Below are 15,196 nucleotides of genomic sequence, written 5' to 3'. Positions count from 1 at the left end.
AGGGCGAACTCAGCCAAAGGCAAAAAGGACACCCAGTCATCCTGATCAGCAGAAACAAAGCACCTCAGATATGTTTCCAAGGTCTGATTGGTTCGCTCGGTCTGGCGATTAGTCTGAGGATGGAAAGCCGAGGAAAAAGACAAGTCAATGCCCATCCTACCACAAAAGGCTCGCCAAAACCTCGAAACAAACTGGGAACCTCTGTCAGAAACAATATTCTCTGGAATGCCATGCAAACGAACCACATGCTGGAAGAACAAAGGCACCAAATCAGAGGAGGAAGGCAATTTAGACAAGGGTACCAGTTGGACCATCTTAGAAAAGCGATCACAGACCACCCAAATGACTGACATCTTTTGAGAAACGGGAAGGTCAGAAATAAAATCTATAGAGATATGTGTCCAAGGCCTCTTCGGGACCGGCAAGGGCAAAAGCAACCCACTGGCACGAGCACAGCAGGGCTTAGCCCGAGCACAAATCCCACAGGACTGCACAAAAGTACGCACATCCCGCGACAGAGAGGGCCACCAAAAGGATCTAGCCACTAACTCTCTGGTACCAAAGATTCCAGGATGACCAGCCAACACCGAACAATGAAGTTCAGAGATAACTCTATTCGTCCACCTATCAGGGACAAACAGTTTCTCCGCTGGGCAACGATCAGGTTTATTAGCCTGAAATTTTTGCAGCACCCGCCGCAAATCAGGGGAGATGGCAGACACAATTACTCCTTCCTTGAGGATACCCGCCGGCTCAGATAAACCTGGAGAGTCGGGTACAAAACTCCTAGACAGAGCATCCGCCTTCACATTTTTAGAGCCCGGAAGGTACGAAATCACAAAGTCAAAACGGGCAAAAAACAACGACCAACGAGCTTGTCTAGGATTCAAGCGCTTGGCAGACTCGAGATAAGTCAAGTTCTTATGATCAGTCAATACCACCACGCGATGCTTAGCTCCTTCAAGCCAATGACGCCACTCCTCGAACGCCCACTTCATGGCCAGCAACTCTCGGTTGCCCACATCATAATTACGCTCAGCAGGCGAAAACTTCCTGGAAAAGAAAGCGCATGGTTTCATCACTGAGCAACCAGAACCTCTCTGCGACAAAACAGCCCCTGCTCCAATCTCAGAAGCATCAACCTCGACCTGGAACGGAAGAGAAACATCTGGTTGACACAACACAGGGGCAGAAGAAAAACGACGCTTCAACTCTTGAAAAGCTTCCACAGCAGCAGAAGACCAATTGACCACATCAGCACCCTTCTTGGTCAAATCGGTCAATGGTTTAGCAATACTAGAAAAATTGCAGATGAAGCGACGATAAAAATTAGCAAAGCCCAGGAACTTTTGCAGACTTTTCAGAGATGTCGGCTGAGTCCAATCATGGATGGCTTGGACCTTAACAGGATCCATCTCGATAGTAGAAGGGGAAAAGATGAACCCCAAAAATGAAACCTTCTGCACACCAAAGAGACACTTTGATCCCTTCACAAACAAAGAATTAGCACGCAGGACCTGAAAAACCGTTCTGACCTGCTTCACATGAGACTCCCAATCATCCGAGAAGATCAAAATGTCATCCAAGTACACAATCAGGAATTTATCCAGGTACTCTCGGAAGATGTCATGCATAAAGGACTGAAACACTGATGGAGCATTGGCAAGTCCGAACGGCATCACGAGATACTCAAAATGACCCTCGGGCGTATTAAATGCAGTTTTCCATTCATCACCTTGCTTAATTCGCACCAGATTATACGCACCACGAAGATCTATCTTGGTGAACCAACTAGCCCCCTTAATCCGAGCAAACAGATCAGATAACAATGGCAAGGGGTACTGAAATTTAACCGTGATCTCATTAAGAAGGCGGTAATCTATACAAGGTCTCAGCGAACCATCCTTCTTGGCTACAAAAAAGAACCCTGCTCCTAATGGCGACGATGACGGGCGAATATGCCCCTTCTCCAGGGATTCCTACACATAACTGCGCATAGCGGTGTGCTCAGGCACGGACAAATTAAACAATCGACCTTTTGGGAATTTACTACCAGGAATCAAATTGATAGCACAATCACAATCCCTATGCGGAGGTAGGGTATTGGACTTGGGCTCATCAAATACATCCCGGTAATCAGACAAGAACTCTGGGACCTCAGAAGGAGTGGATGATGAAATTGACAGAAATGGAACATCACCATGTACCCCTTGACAACCCCAGCCGGACACAGACATAGATTTCCAATCCAATACTGGATTATGGACCTGTAGCCATGGCAACCCCAAAACGACCACATCATGCAGATTATGCAACACCAAAAAGCGAATATCCTCCTGATGTGCAGGAGCCATGCACATGGTCAGCTGGGTCCAGTATTGAGGCTTATTCTTGGCCAAAGGCGTAGCATCAATTCCTCTCACTGGAATAGGACACTGCAAGGGCTCCAAGAAAAACCCACAACGCTTAGCATATTCCAAGTCCATCAAATTCAGGGCAGCGCCTGAATCCACAAATGCCATGACAGAATATGATGACAAAGAGCAGATCAAGGAAACGGACAGAAGAAATTTTGACTGTACAGTACCAATGGTGGCAGACCTAGCGAACCGCCTAGTGCGCTTAGGACAATCAGAGATAGCATGAGTGGAATCACCACAGTAGAAACACAGACCATTCAGACGTCTATGTTCTTGCCGTTCAACTCTGGTCAAGGTCCTATCACACTGCATAGGCTCAGGTTTAAGCTCAGGTAATACCGCCAAATGGTGCACAGGTTTACGCTCACGCAAGCGTCGACCGATCTGAATGGCCAAAGACATAGACTCATTCAAACCAGCAGGCATAGGAAATCCCACCATGACATCCTTAAGGGCTTCAGAGAGACCCTTTCTGAATATTGCTGCCAGCGCAGATTCATTCCATTGAGTGAGCACTGACCACTTTCTAAATTTCTGACAATATACCTCTATCTCATCCTGAGCCTGACAAAGAGCCAGCAAATTTTTTTCTGCCTGATCCACTGAATTAGGCTCATCGTACAGCAACCCAAGCGCCAGGAAAAACGCATCGATATTACTCAATGCAGGATCTCCTGACGCAAGAGAAAACGCCCAGTCCTGAGGGTCGCCGCGCAAAAAAGAAATGACGATCCTAACCTGTTGAATTGGGTCACCAGAAGAGCGAGGTTTCAAAGCCAGAAATAGTTTACAATTATTTTTGAAACTCAGAAATTTAGTTCTATCTCCAAAAAACAAATCTGGAATAGGAATTCTCGGTTCAAGCAAAGAATTCTGGACCACAAAATCTTGAATATTTTGAACTCTTGCCGTGAGCTGATCCACACATGAAGACAGACCTTTAATGTCCATTGCTACACCTGTGTCCTGAACCACCCAAATGTCTAGGGGAAAAAAAAGACAAAACACAGTGCAAAGAAAAAAAAATGGTCTCAGAACTTCTTTTTTCCCTCTATTGAGAATCATTAGCACTTTTGGCTTCCTGTACTGTTATGAAAGGCAATTCAGAATCACAATGGACATGGAGGTCAGAGCATATACAGTGAACTGACAATAACCCAAAATAATAGAACGAGCTCTGAGACGTGGGAACTCTGCAGACTGCAATCCCTAAGCCTATCAAACCACACTAAACGTAGCCGTGGAGCGCTCCTGACCAGAACCTAGGCGCCTCGTCACAGCCTGAGAAACTAGCTAATCCTGAAGATAGAAAAATAAGCCTACCTTGCCTCAGAGAAATTCCCCAAAGGAAAAGGCAGCCCCCCACATATAATGACTGTGAGTAAGATGAAAACACAAACTTAGAGATGAAACAGATTTAGCAAAGTGAGGCCCGACTAGCTGAACAGAACGAGGATAGGGAAGATAACTTTGCGGTCAGCACAAAAACCTATAAAAAACCACGAAGAGGGGACAAAAAAGACCCTCCGCACCGACTAACGGTACGGAGGTGGTCCCTCTGCGTCTCAGAGCTTCCAGCAGGCGAGAAAAACCAATAAAGCAAGCTGGACAGAAAAATAGCAACAAAATAACATAAGCAAAACTTAGCTTTGCAGAGCAGCAGGCCACAGGAATGATCCAGGGAAAAAACAAGTCCCACACTGAAACATTGACAGGAAGCATAGATCAAAGCATCAGGTGGAGTTAAGTAGAGAAGAAGCTAATGAGCTCACCAGATCACCTGAGGAAGGAAACCCAGAAGCTGCAGTACCACTATCCTCCACAAACGGAAGATCCCAGAGAGAATCAGCCGAAGTACCACTTGTGACCACAGGAGTGAACTCTGCCACAGAATTCACAACAGAAAGGCCTCCTTTGCTAAATCCTGATTTCAGTCTGCGTATGTCATTTCCCTCTCCTCTCACAGTCAATATTTGTGGGGGCTGTCTATCCTTTGGGGATTTTCTCTGAGGCAAGATAGTTTTCCCGTTTCTATCTTTAGGGGAAGTTAGTCCTTAGGCTGTGTCGAGGTGTCTAGGGAGTGTTAGGTACATCCCACGGCTACTTCTAGCTGCGGTGCTAAGTTCAGGGTCTGCGCGGTCAGTACAGGTACCACCTTCTCCAGAGTACGTCTCATGCTGCTCCTAGGTCACCAGATCATAACAGGTATGGGTATACGAGGCCGGTGTGGGTATACGAGGTTGGTGTGGGTATATGATGGTGGTGAGGGTATACGAGGATGGTATGGGTATACGAGGCCGGTGTGGGTAGTGGGTATACGAGTGTGGTGTGGGTATATGATGGTGGTGAGGGTACATGAGGGCAGTATGGGTATACGAGACCGGTGTGGGTATAGAGGGTGGTGTGGTTATATGATGGTGGTGAGGGTATACGAGGGCGGTATGGGTATACGAGGGCGGTGTGGGTATATGATGGTGGTGTTAGTATACGAGGGCAGTATGGGTATACGAGGGCAGTGTGGGTAAAGGAGAGTGGTGTGGGTATATGAGGGCGGTGTGGGTATATGATGGCGGTATGGGTATATGAGGGCGTTGTGGGTAAAGGGGAGTGGTGTGGGTTTATGAGGGCGGTGTGGGTAAAGGAGAGTGCTGTGGGTAAAGGAGAGTGCTGTGGGTATACGTGGGCAATATGGGTATACGAGGCCGGTGTGGTTATACGAGGGCGGTGTGGTTATACAAGGGCGGTGTGGGTAAAGGAGAGTGCTGTGGGTATACGAGGGCGGTGTGGGTTTACAAGGGCTTTGTGTGTAGGCTCTATTGGAAAAATATCTCCTTTTTGAGATCTCATGAGAAGAACAGTAGGACTTGTCCACTTGCTCAAATTGTTAGGTGTGTTACTAACAGGATAATTCTAATATGTTTTTTTTTTTTTTTTCATGTTCGGTGTCTCCTTATCCAGCCCTGTGCACATAGCTTGCCCCATACACCTGTCCTTCCCTCTCCTGTCTCCCACATTTGGGTGGTGTGATGTGGTTATGATCCTGGGGTACACAAAAGCCTCACCTTTAGTGTCCAGCGTTTCCGTAATCTTTTCCACATCGGATTCCGGCTCAAAATTTTTAAGGGGTCTGATGGTGCCGAGCGTTCCCCAGGCGCTAACCTAGTGAAGAAGTCAGGACAGGAATTCATTACTGTAGTTCTTGGGGTTGCTGAGATGGCAGTATGGAAAGTAATTTCACATTCACACCAATTTATGCATACACTAACAGCAGAAGGAAACAGGGATTGGGCATGTTGGATTTCAACACGCCCAATCCTTTGTCTTCAAGGGAGACTGTCAGCGACTTCTTCTCCTGTCTGCATTATTTAACACATGCATGCTCGGGTGAACTCCGCATGTATGGGTGTAGGAAAAACAGCTCCAGGTCATTGGCCAGCAGCGGTACAGGTAAGGCTACGTTCAGACTAGCGTTGTGCGCCGCTGCGTCGGCGACGCGACGCACAACGCACCGAAAAACGCGGCAAAACGCACGCAAAAACGCTGCGTTTTGCGACGCGTGCGTCGTTTTTTGCCGAAAATCGGACGCAAGAAAAATGCAACTTGTTGCGTTTTCTTGGTCCGACGCTTGCGGCAAAAAAGACGCATTTGTCGCAAAACGCAACAAGCAAAAACGCATGCGTCCCCCATGTTAAACATAGGGGCGCATGACGCGTGCGTCGCCGCTGCGTCGCCCGACGCGGCGCCGACGCACACTAGCACAACGCTAGTCTGAACGTACCCTAAGGCAGCCACGTGGCATCTCTTTATGGAGCAGGCTCAGGAGCTGAGCCCGCTCCGAACAGCACAGGTGCCGCCTCAGAGACTAACTGATGTGTTTGCAGCTATCTCTGATCGCATCAGTTTAACCTCAACTGCTGTATTTAAAAGAACTCCACCAAGACTAATGAAAAGTGTAAAAAAAACTCAGAAGTTTTTTTCTTTTAAGAATAAAAAAAAAAAACCAACAAAAAAAGTTTCAATCACCCACTTTTCCCCAGAAATGAAATGGAAAGATGTAAAAAAAAAGAAAAAATATGATGTGTTGGAATTGACATCTTATATATAATTGCCTAGAATACTACTTCCTGCAATTTGTGCCAACTTCCGTGGCTTTGTCCGGAGCTAATGTCCGGAGCTAATGTCCGGAGCTAATGTCCGGAGCTAATGTCCGGAGATAAGTGACGTCAACAGTGTCCAGTGTCTGATTGGTTGCCGCCTGCTGCGAGCGACCAATCAGAAACGTGCCGTACTGTGACACATTCCGCCTGCCATTTTGGTGTGATTTTTGAATTTTTACCTCACAGCAAGTTTCTACTGTGTGGAGGCGGGCCCAGTGACGTTGCTCTTCAAGCTCCTGCCGAATTTCAAGTATATATGGATTCTAGACTCCCGATTCTTTAGAATCGGGCTGCCATCTAGTATCTAATAAAATGGTGAATGCCAAAATAAAAAAAAAAGAAAATCTCAGATTTGGTGATTTTTGGTCACTAGGTTTCCCCCATGCCATCAGACAATCACATTAGACATGAAGACAAAGCAGAGGAAGCACTCGTCCCTCCAGAAAGCGGGGTGCATGGAGCTGAGCATTAATACCCACAAGGCAAAAAAAAGGGATTCACAAAGATGGAGGAGAAAAGGCATCAGGTGCAGATGGAGAAGCTCTGCCAGGAACACTGAGCAGAGAAGTGACAGACTGAGCATCCCACGGGTCAGACAACACCAGCCTCTGCCGCATAGCCTTACAGGCGGAGGTCAGAGTTGTCTGGAAGAGTCAGAGGTTGTGAATGACACCATCCATTTGGACTTTGATGTGGCAATACTGAATTTTTAATTTTTTTTTATTTCATTTTTTCATAGTATGTAATGCAATCAGTGATGTTCTAGAGGAATACAAGTGCTTCTCACAAAATTAGAATATCATCAAAAAGTTCATTTACTTCAGTTCTTCAATCCAAAAAGTAAAACTCATATTATGTAAAGTCATTACAAACAGAGTGATCTATTTCAGGTGGTTATTTCTGTTAATGTTGATGATTATGGCTTACAGCCAGTGAAAACTCAAAAGTCATCTCAGTAAATTAGAATAATTAACAAAAAACTGTGCAAAGGCTTCCTAAACGTTTAAAAAGGTCCCTTACTCTGTTCCAGTAGCTCCAAAATCATGGGGAACATGACACACTCCACAGTCACTGACCTACTCCACAAGGAGAGTAAACCACAAGGAGTGGACTGCTGCTGGAGTCATTGCTTCAAGAGCCACCACACACACAGAGGTATTCAGGACATGGGCTACAAGTGTCGCATTCCTTGTGTCAAGCCACTTATGACCAATAGACAACACCAGAAGCATCTTACCTGGGCCAAGGAGAAAAAGAACTGGACTGTTGCTCAGTGGTCCAAGGTGGTGATTTCAGATGAAGGTAAATTTTGCATTTCATTTGGAAATCAAGGTCCCAGAGTCTGGAGGAAGAGTTGAAAGGCCACAATCCAAGCTGCTTGAGGTCTAGTGTGAAGTTTCCACAATCATTGATGGTTTGGGGAGCCATGTCATCTGCTGGAGTAGGTCCACTGTGTTTTATCAAGACCAAAATCAGCGCAGCCGTCTACAAGGAAATTTTAGAGCACTTCATGCTTCCCTCTGCCAACAAGCTTTTTGGAGATGGAAATTTTATTCTCCAGCAGGACTTGGCATCTGTCCACACTGCCAAAAGTACCAATACCTGAATTACAAACAACAGTATCACTGTGCTTGATTGGCCAGCAAATCCGCCTGACCTTAACCCCAAAGCGAATCTATGGGGTATTGTCAAGAGGAAGATGAGACACCAGACCGAACAACGGGCTGAAGGCTGCTATCAAAGCAACCTGGGCTTCCATAACACCTCAGCAGTGCCACAGGCTGATCGCCTCCATGCCACGCCGCATTGATGCAGTAATTGATGCAAAAGGAGCTCCGACCAAGTATTCAGTGTGAGTCGCCCACCAAGGCCGTGGGGTACCTGGCACCGGGTCCGGTGTTCACAGGGCAATGTCACGGTGGCGACTCGATCCATGGCCCTGGGCTTCCATGTAAAAGGGAAATTGAATAAAGTTTATGTTCGTGACACCACCTGTGGTATTCGGTCAGTGGGGACCGACGCTGCTTTAAGGGGTCCTCTGGGGTGATGTTATGGGAGCTAGATGGTATAACTTCCAACAGGTGAAGTATATCCCCAGGGCTCCCGGTGCATAGGTGGAAGATGGTGAATAATGCAGTAAAGAACAAGGACACAGGTTTGCAGTCTCTTTACCTGGTTTAATCAAGGCTTCAGGCAGCCACAGTCCAGGGCACCAGATCACAGGATAGGCAGAATCCAGCCGTCTTGGAAGCAAATCCAGAGTTTCCCTGTAGGGAAGATGAAAGCCTTCCTCTAGCGCGGTGGTGTTGTAGTCCCTTACTGCCTATGGCTTCTGATAAGGTCCTCATAGTTCTTCTCTGTCCCCCATATAGGATAGGACACAAACCCATATGACAGGTGACTCGAGCCGTTTTACAGGATCTCTATCATGACCCGGGCTCTATGTGTCACTGTGCCTTCAGGGCATTAGGGCAGACAGGTAACTTGCAGTTGAGCTGTCCTGCAGGTCTCTGCTGTAAGTCTTAGAATCCCTTACAACCTTGGTGTTCCGGCTACCGGTGATCTGTGCTTCAGAGGGAGATAGTTCATTCGCAGCTGTCCTCTCCTGATATCACTCTCTGTGCTTTGCTCTCCTGCATGCTCACTGAACAATGTTCTTTCCTTCTGTATGTCTCTTTCTCCAGGGGCTGTAGTACTTCAGACTACAGAGTCCCTTCAGACCTTCTGACACTCTGTCGGTCTGCACTCTCCTCTGCCTCTCAACTTTCTCTCCCTTTTCCCTCCAAATGAGAATTTATGTAGGGAAGCCACCCATAAACAGGGTGTGGGCTCCCCCTTCTGGTCTGGAGTATGAACATGTTGTGTGCATTGTGATTTCCTGATAAAGAGATATCCTTCATCGCTTCCACGCGTAACATCACTCTCCCCGTGAGGAAAGCAATGTCACTGTGACTACCAGGACCCTAGGGCGTCACAAGTGCATTTACGGAACATACATTTAAGTAGACTAACATTTTGGATTTTAAAATGAAGCTGGTGTTATAAAGTATTCTAATTTACTGAGATAATGACTTTTGGGTTTTCATTGGCTGTAAGCCATAATCATCAACATTATCAGAAATAAACACTTGAAATCAATCACTCTGTTTGTAATGATTCTATATAATATAGGAGATTCACTTTTTGTATTGAAGAACTGAAATATATTAACTTTATGATGATATTCTAATTTTGTGAGAATCACCTGTTAAGTCTGATCTGATATGACAACCGACTGCCACCACACCATCGCATTGGGGAGGGGAGATGGCTGCTGGAAAGGACTGCACCGCTTGAATGCTACTACTGAATGAAGCCGGCATTTATGTGGTTAAACAGCGATCGGTGTCAGCTCTGATCTCGCCCCTTATGGCAGCCGTGCTTCTGAACATACTCCATACACCAGACATCTGCATTACACCTGGAATATGAGGACGGGAGCCCTCTGATCACCCTGGGGGCTGTTGTACTATGATATTCTGTATTTTGTGGGGTTGTGGTTTGTACAGGCAGAGCAGTTTACCCTCTGTTTGAGAAAGGGTTAATTGTATAGAAAGCGACGTGTGTCACCCGACTGCTTTGTGAACTTGCTGGATATTTATGGAGAGGCGGACAGGTGACTCGTGTGAGTAATGGAGAAAGGAAGACACCACAAAGAAAGGGTCATAAAATCAAGAAAATGGTGGCCCTCGCCAGCTCAGAGTAGTAGAATAGTAGCCAGCCTTGGGAGCCAATCGTCTTCCAAAAAGAGTGACCATACTCAACGCTATAGGTCGACAGCAAGGTGCAATGGTGGTGGTGATTAGTCGATAACCTAGAGGAACAGGCAGGCTAAAACTGGGTGGTCAAAATGAAGAGGGACCAAAACCCGCCCTATGGGGACTGATAAGAGCCGAGAAGTCGGGGGCTTGTATCTTTATGACTGTGAGGGGCCATGAGTGAGAAGATGGTAGCCCATAAAAGCCACCCATACACAATGATCGTTTGGATCGACTGCAGACACAGCTGAGAGCTGCTCTCCTCTCTTTGGACTCTTTGGTGGCGTCTTATCTCCCGGAGAAAGAAAGTAATGCCTACTGAAAATCCAACGCGTCTCTTCTTCTCTCCCCCAAGAGTGAGGAGCCCCATACACATTAGAGGTTGGCCGATCCCACCCATGTCAGCGGATTCCCCTGATGTTAGTCTAGCTTGCATGGGAGCCTTAAAGGGGTACTCCCATACTCCATTCTCTGTACATCGGCTGCAATAGTGACATCACAACTACAGTGCACATCACCACTGCAGCCAATCACTGAACTCTAAAGCTTTGCCGATGTAGACACAATGATCTGCTGAGCTCAGGGACTTGCTGCAGCAGTGATGTTCTCTGAAGTCAGGATATCACTGCTGCAGACAAAATGCAAGAAACCAGAGCAATGGCGGAGGAAACTGGACTTGAGGAAGGCTAGTACTTGTATGTAATAAGAGTTTGGCAACCACTGTTCTTAAAGTACAAAACCCCTCTAAAGTGCCCACACACTTGGCATAGCTGTCGGTCAAGCATTCATGGAGCAGATAGCTATTCTTCCGAAACCCCCTCTCTTCCTCCTTTTATGCTGAGCGCTCATAAGTTTTCAGAAGGGAGAAAGGAGAAAGTAGCTGCCAGACTCCCCTGACAGTGGCTTGTCCCCTGAGAATAAAAAGACTGTGGGTTAGTATCCCAATGTGGGGATTCTTCTCTGTCCGATATCATATGTCGGAAGAGTCAGAAGGCGCCCTAATGCATCTATCGGGAGATCACACCAAAATCGGTGTGCTCGGACCACTTTCGTCTAATGTGTTTGGGGGACTTTATAAAGTTGGCGGCTGGAAGTTTATTTGTCCTACAGGTATTCCTCCCATTTCCCCCTCCTCCTGTATCTAGATCAGGAATACATGTTTAGTCAAGAGAAAATGACCAGAACATCCAAACTAGTGTGAACAGGTACCAAGTAAGACCCTGATTCCAAGGTAAAATGTAGCTGCATTCTGCAATATTAAAAATAATCAATTTAGATAACTTGAGCCACTATATAGCTATAGAAAAATGACAGTAAAAGAAGGCAAGGAGAGCATAGATTGTCCAATATAATGGGGAAAGCTAAAGCTAGAACGAGAAATAAAGCAAGTACAACAGGACGGATGAGAAACAGATAATGCTCCAATACTCGGGTAAGAGAGTGGTCGACATGTTCTAATCTAGGGGAGCGGACGGAGAGCTCATCCACAGCTCTTAGGATTTGTAAGGAAATGGTCTTCTTCATACATATGAGCCAGATCCTCCTGGTCTCCCCACTGCTGTCTGTTCTTACATAACAACCCCATTGATCAGAAAGTAGTGGAAAGTTTCCTGACCTCCTTCTAACAGCCCCGTTGATCAGAAAGTAGTGGAAAGTTTCCTGACCTTCTTCTGCCCCTCTAAAAATGATGGTGCCCATACACCTTAAAAAAGCTTTTGGCTTTAAAAAAAAGTGCTCCCCCATAACCAACATAGCAGATATTCACCCTCTCTGGGTTCAGCGTTGCCTCTCCATGGATGCTCTGTTCTCTGTAAATTGGCTGCAGTGGTGACATCACAACTATAGCACACATCACCGCTGCAGCCAATCACTGATCTCTAAAGCTCTGCCGATGTAGAAAGTGCGAGCTGCTTAGGTCAGTGACTGGCTGCAGCAGTGATGTTCTCTGAGATCAGGATATCACTGCTGCATCCAAAATGCAGAGACCAGAGCAGCAGCGGAGGGAACTTGACTCAGGGAAGGTGAATACCTGGATGTAATAAAAGAGTTTGGCAACCACTGTTCTTAAAGTAGGAAAGGGCAGATTTGTTTTATAGTCCATTGCCTTGATTGGCCACCCATGAAGAGTTTGGCCGGTCCTCTGAGCGGTGCACAAACCTAGGGCATCTATGATCTCCTCCAAGTGCTCAGTTCAGTTGTTGGGTTCCTTCAATTTCCATGGCCCTTTGAAGTAGGAACAACTATTCTAAAAAAGAACGATTTCACTCTGCAACATGAACAGGACGCAACTCACCTTATCTACCTGGTGTAGAGAGCTCAGGATTTCTTGAGTCAACGTCATTGCTCCTCAAAGGTCTATCTGAAATATAGATGGAAGTTGTGGGTGAAGTCACTGTAGGTTCCTGGTGATTTCAGCCAGAAGTTCACTGCAGTCCTCGATATGACTTTTATTGACAATGAATAACAGGTTTTGGCTGTTCTTAAGCAAGCACGGAGCCTGTCCCAGTGCGAGGAACGAGGGGAGTGGACAAAACTTTGCTCTCGAATGGAAAAATGTCAAAGAATGTGGAAGTAACTGAGAAGCTCGGTGACAGGCCGGTCCAGGATGACTTGCATACCTTTGCATGGAGTGACCCCCTCCCACCGACATCATACAAATACACTGCATTCTTAAAATTATACAACTAATCGCTTCCGCTTCTTCTTGCTGAAATTTGTTGCTTCCTCCCAGAAATTAAGTCAGAAATGTCTATTAGACCAAGGAAAACATGAACCATCACCAGCCATGATACCTCAGTGTGAAAGGGTTTCCTATCTGCTTGACAATCAGGCTGCGGAGTTTCTGACACAGACAAATCAGATTACTTTTTCGTGCAGAAACTGCTTGAAGAAACACTTCTTTTTTTTGTGAATTTTTGGAAGAGTTTTTTTTATCTGGAGGATATGTGTACATTGAGTCTTTATGATGAGTTTTTGGAGTAAAACACTCAAGTTTTGAGGAAGATTTGGAGAGTATCCACTCAGCTTCTATTAAAAAAAAAATCATCAAAAACTCATTGTGATGATACCCTTTGGCTATATGCATACACAGAGTCTTTTTTTCAGAGTTTCTGGAGCAGAAACAGAACAGAACTTCCAAGTTTTTAGTAGTTTTGAGATTTGGAATAGGATTTGAAAAGTTTCTGTCATGACTGCGTGCACAGGGAGTCTTTTTTTCAGCAGAAACTCTCAGAATCCTCCTCAAAAACTTAGGAGTTTCCACTCAGATTTTGCCCCAAAACTCCTCAAAAAACTCCTCCTGAAAAGTATTGGAAGAGTTTTTTTTCTTGAAGAGCGTTTTGCAGTGTTTTGATATGACAGTGTCTAGTTTGGAGAGTTTTCGTTCATGATCAGCTTCAAAGAACTATACAGTATATACCGTATGGGAATAAACATACCAGAAATAGGAGGAAACCAATATGGCTAAATAGAGCTGTTAGGTGCACAATATGTGACAAAAAGAAAGCATTTAGAGAATTAAAGGAAGTAGGTAGTGAGGAGGCATTAAATAAATACAGAAAATTAAATAAAGTCTGTAAAAGCAAATCAAGGCAGCAAAGATTGAGACAGAGACTCATTGCCAGAGAGAGTAAAAATAATCCCAAAATATTCTTTAACTACATAAATAGTAAGAAACTAAAAAATGATACTGTTGGCCCCCTTAAAAATAGTCTGGGTGAAATGGTGGATGAGGATGAGGAAAAAGCCGATATGCTAAATGACTTTTTTTCATCAGTTTTTACAAAAGAAAATCCCATGGCAGACAATATGATCAGTGATAACAAAAATTCCGCATTAAGTGTCACCTGCTTAACCCAGCAGGAAGAACGGCGGCGTCTAAAAATCACTAAAATTGACAAATCTCCGGGCCCGGATGGGATACACCCTCGAGTACTGCAGGAATTAAGTACAGTCATTGATAGACCATTATTTTTAATCTTTAAAGACTCCATAATAACAGGGTCTGTACCACAGGACTGGCGTATAGCAAATGTGGTGCCAATATTCAAAAAGGGGACAAAACCTGAACTCGGTAATTATAGGCCAGTAAGCTTAACCTCTACTGTGGGTAAAATCCTGGAGGGCATTCTAAGGGATGCTATACTGGAGTATCTGAAGAGGAATAACCTCATGACCCAGTATCAGCATGGGTTTACTAGGGACCGTTCATGTCAGACTAATTTGATGTGTTTCAATGAAGAGGTAAGTTCCGGATTGGACCAAGGGAACACAGTGGATGTAGTGTATATGGACTTTTCAAAAGCTTTTGATACGGTGCCACACAAAAGGTTGATACATAAAATGAGAATAATGGGGATAGGGGAAAATATGCGTAAGTGGGTTGGGAGCTGGCTCAGGGATAGGAAACAAAGGGTGGTTATTAATGGAGCACACTCGGACTGGGTCGCGGTTAGCAGTGGGGTACCACAGGGGTCAGTATTGGGCCCTCTTTTTAACATATTTATTAATGACCTTGTAGGCGGCATTCAGAGCAGAATTTCAATATTTGCAGATGACACTAAACTCTGCAGGGTAATCAATACAGGAGAGGAAAAGTTTATATTACAGGATGATTTATGTAAACTAGAAGCTTGGGCTGATAAATGGCAAATGAGCTTTAATGGGGATAAATGTAAGGTCATGCACTTGGGTAGAAGTAATAAGATGTATAATTATGTGCTTAATTCTAAAACTCTGGGCAAAACTGTCAATGAAAAAGACCTGGGTGTATGGGTGGATGACAAACTCATATACAGTGGCCAGTGTCAGGCAGCTGCTACAA

General features: G+C 45.3%; 1 protein-coding gene across 3 annotated transcripts in view; it reads right to left on the bottom strand.

Moving 5' to 3' along the window:
• Positions 1–15,196, bottom strand: part of ANXA9 (annexin A9) — a 147,854-nt gene that overhangs the window by 34,964 nt on the left and 97,694 nt on the right. For 2 of the 3 annotated variants that reach the window (XM_069727290.1, XM_069727281.1), the window contains exons 2-3: positions 12,668–12,733; positions 5,483–5,579 (exon numbers count right to left, since the gene is read on the bottom strand). In XM_069727290.1, coding sequence (XP_069583391.1) covers positions 5,483–5,579; positions 12,668–12,715 — 145 coding nt within the window. In that variant the 5' untranslated portion in view covers positions 12,716–12,733. Of the gene's footprint in view, positions 1–5,482; positions 5,580–12,667; positions 12,940–15,196 lie in introns of those variants that run through there. The other variant, XM_069727272.1, reaches the window with a different exon arrangement.

Source organism: Ranitomeya imitator, chromosome 1, assembly GCF_032444005.1.
Source record: "Ranitomeya imitator isolate aRanImi1 chromosome 1, aRanImi1.pri, whole genome shotgun sequence".
NCBI lineage: Eukaryota > Metazoa > Chordata > Amphibia > Anura > Dendrobatidae > Ranitomeya > Ranitomeya imitator.
Note: the sequence above shows the minus strand (reverse complement) of the source record. Positions and strands in the feature narration are given on the sequence as shown.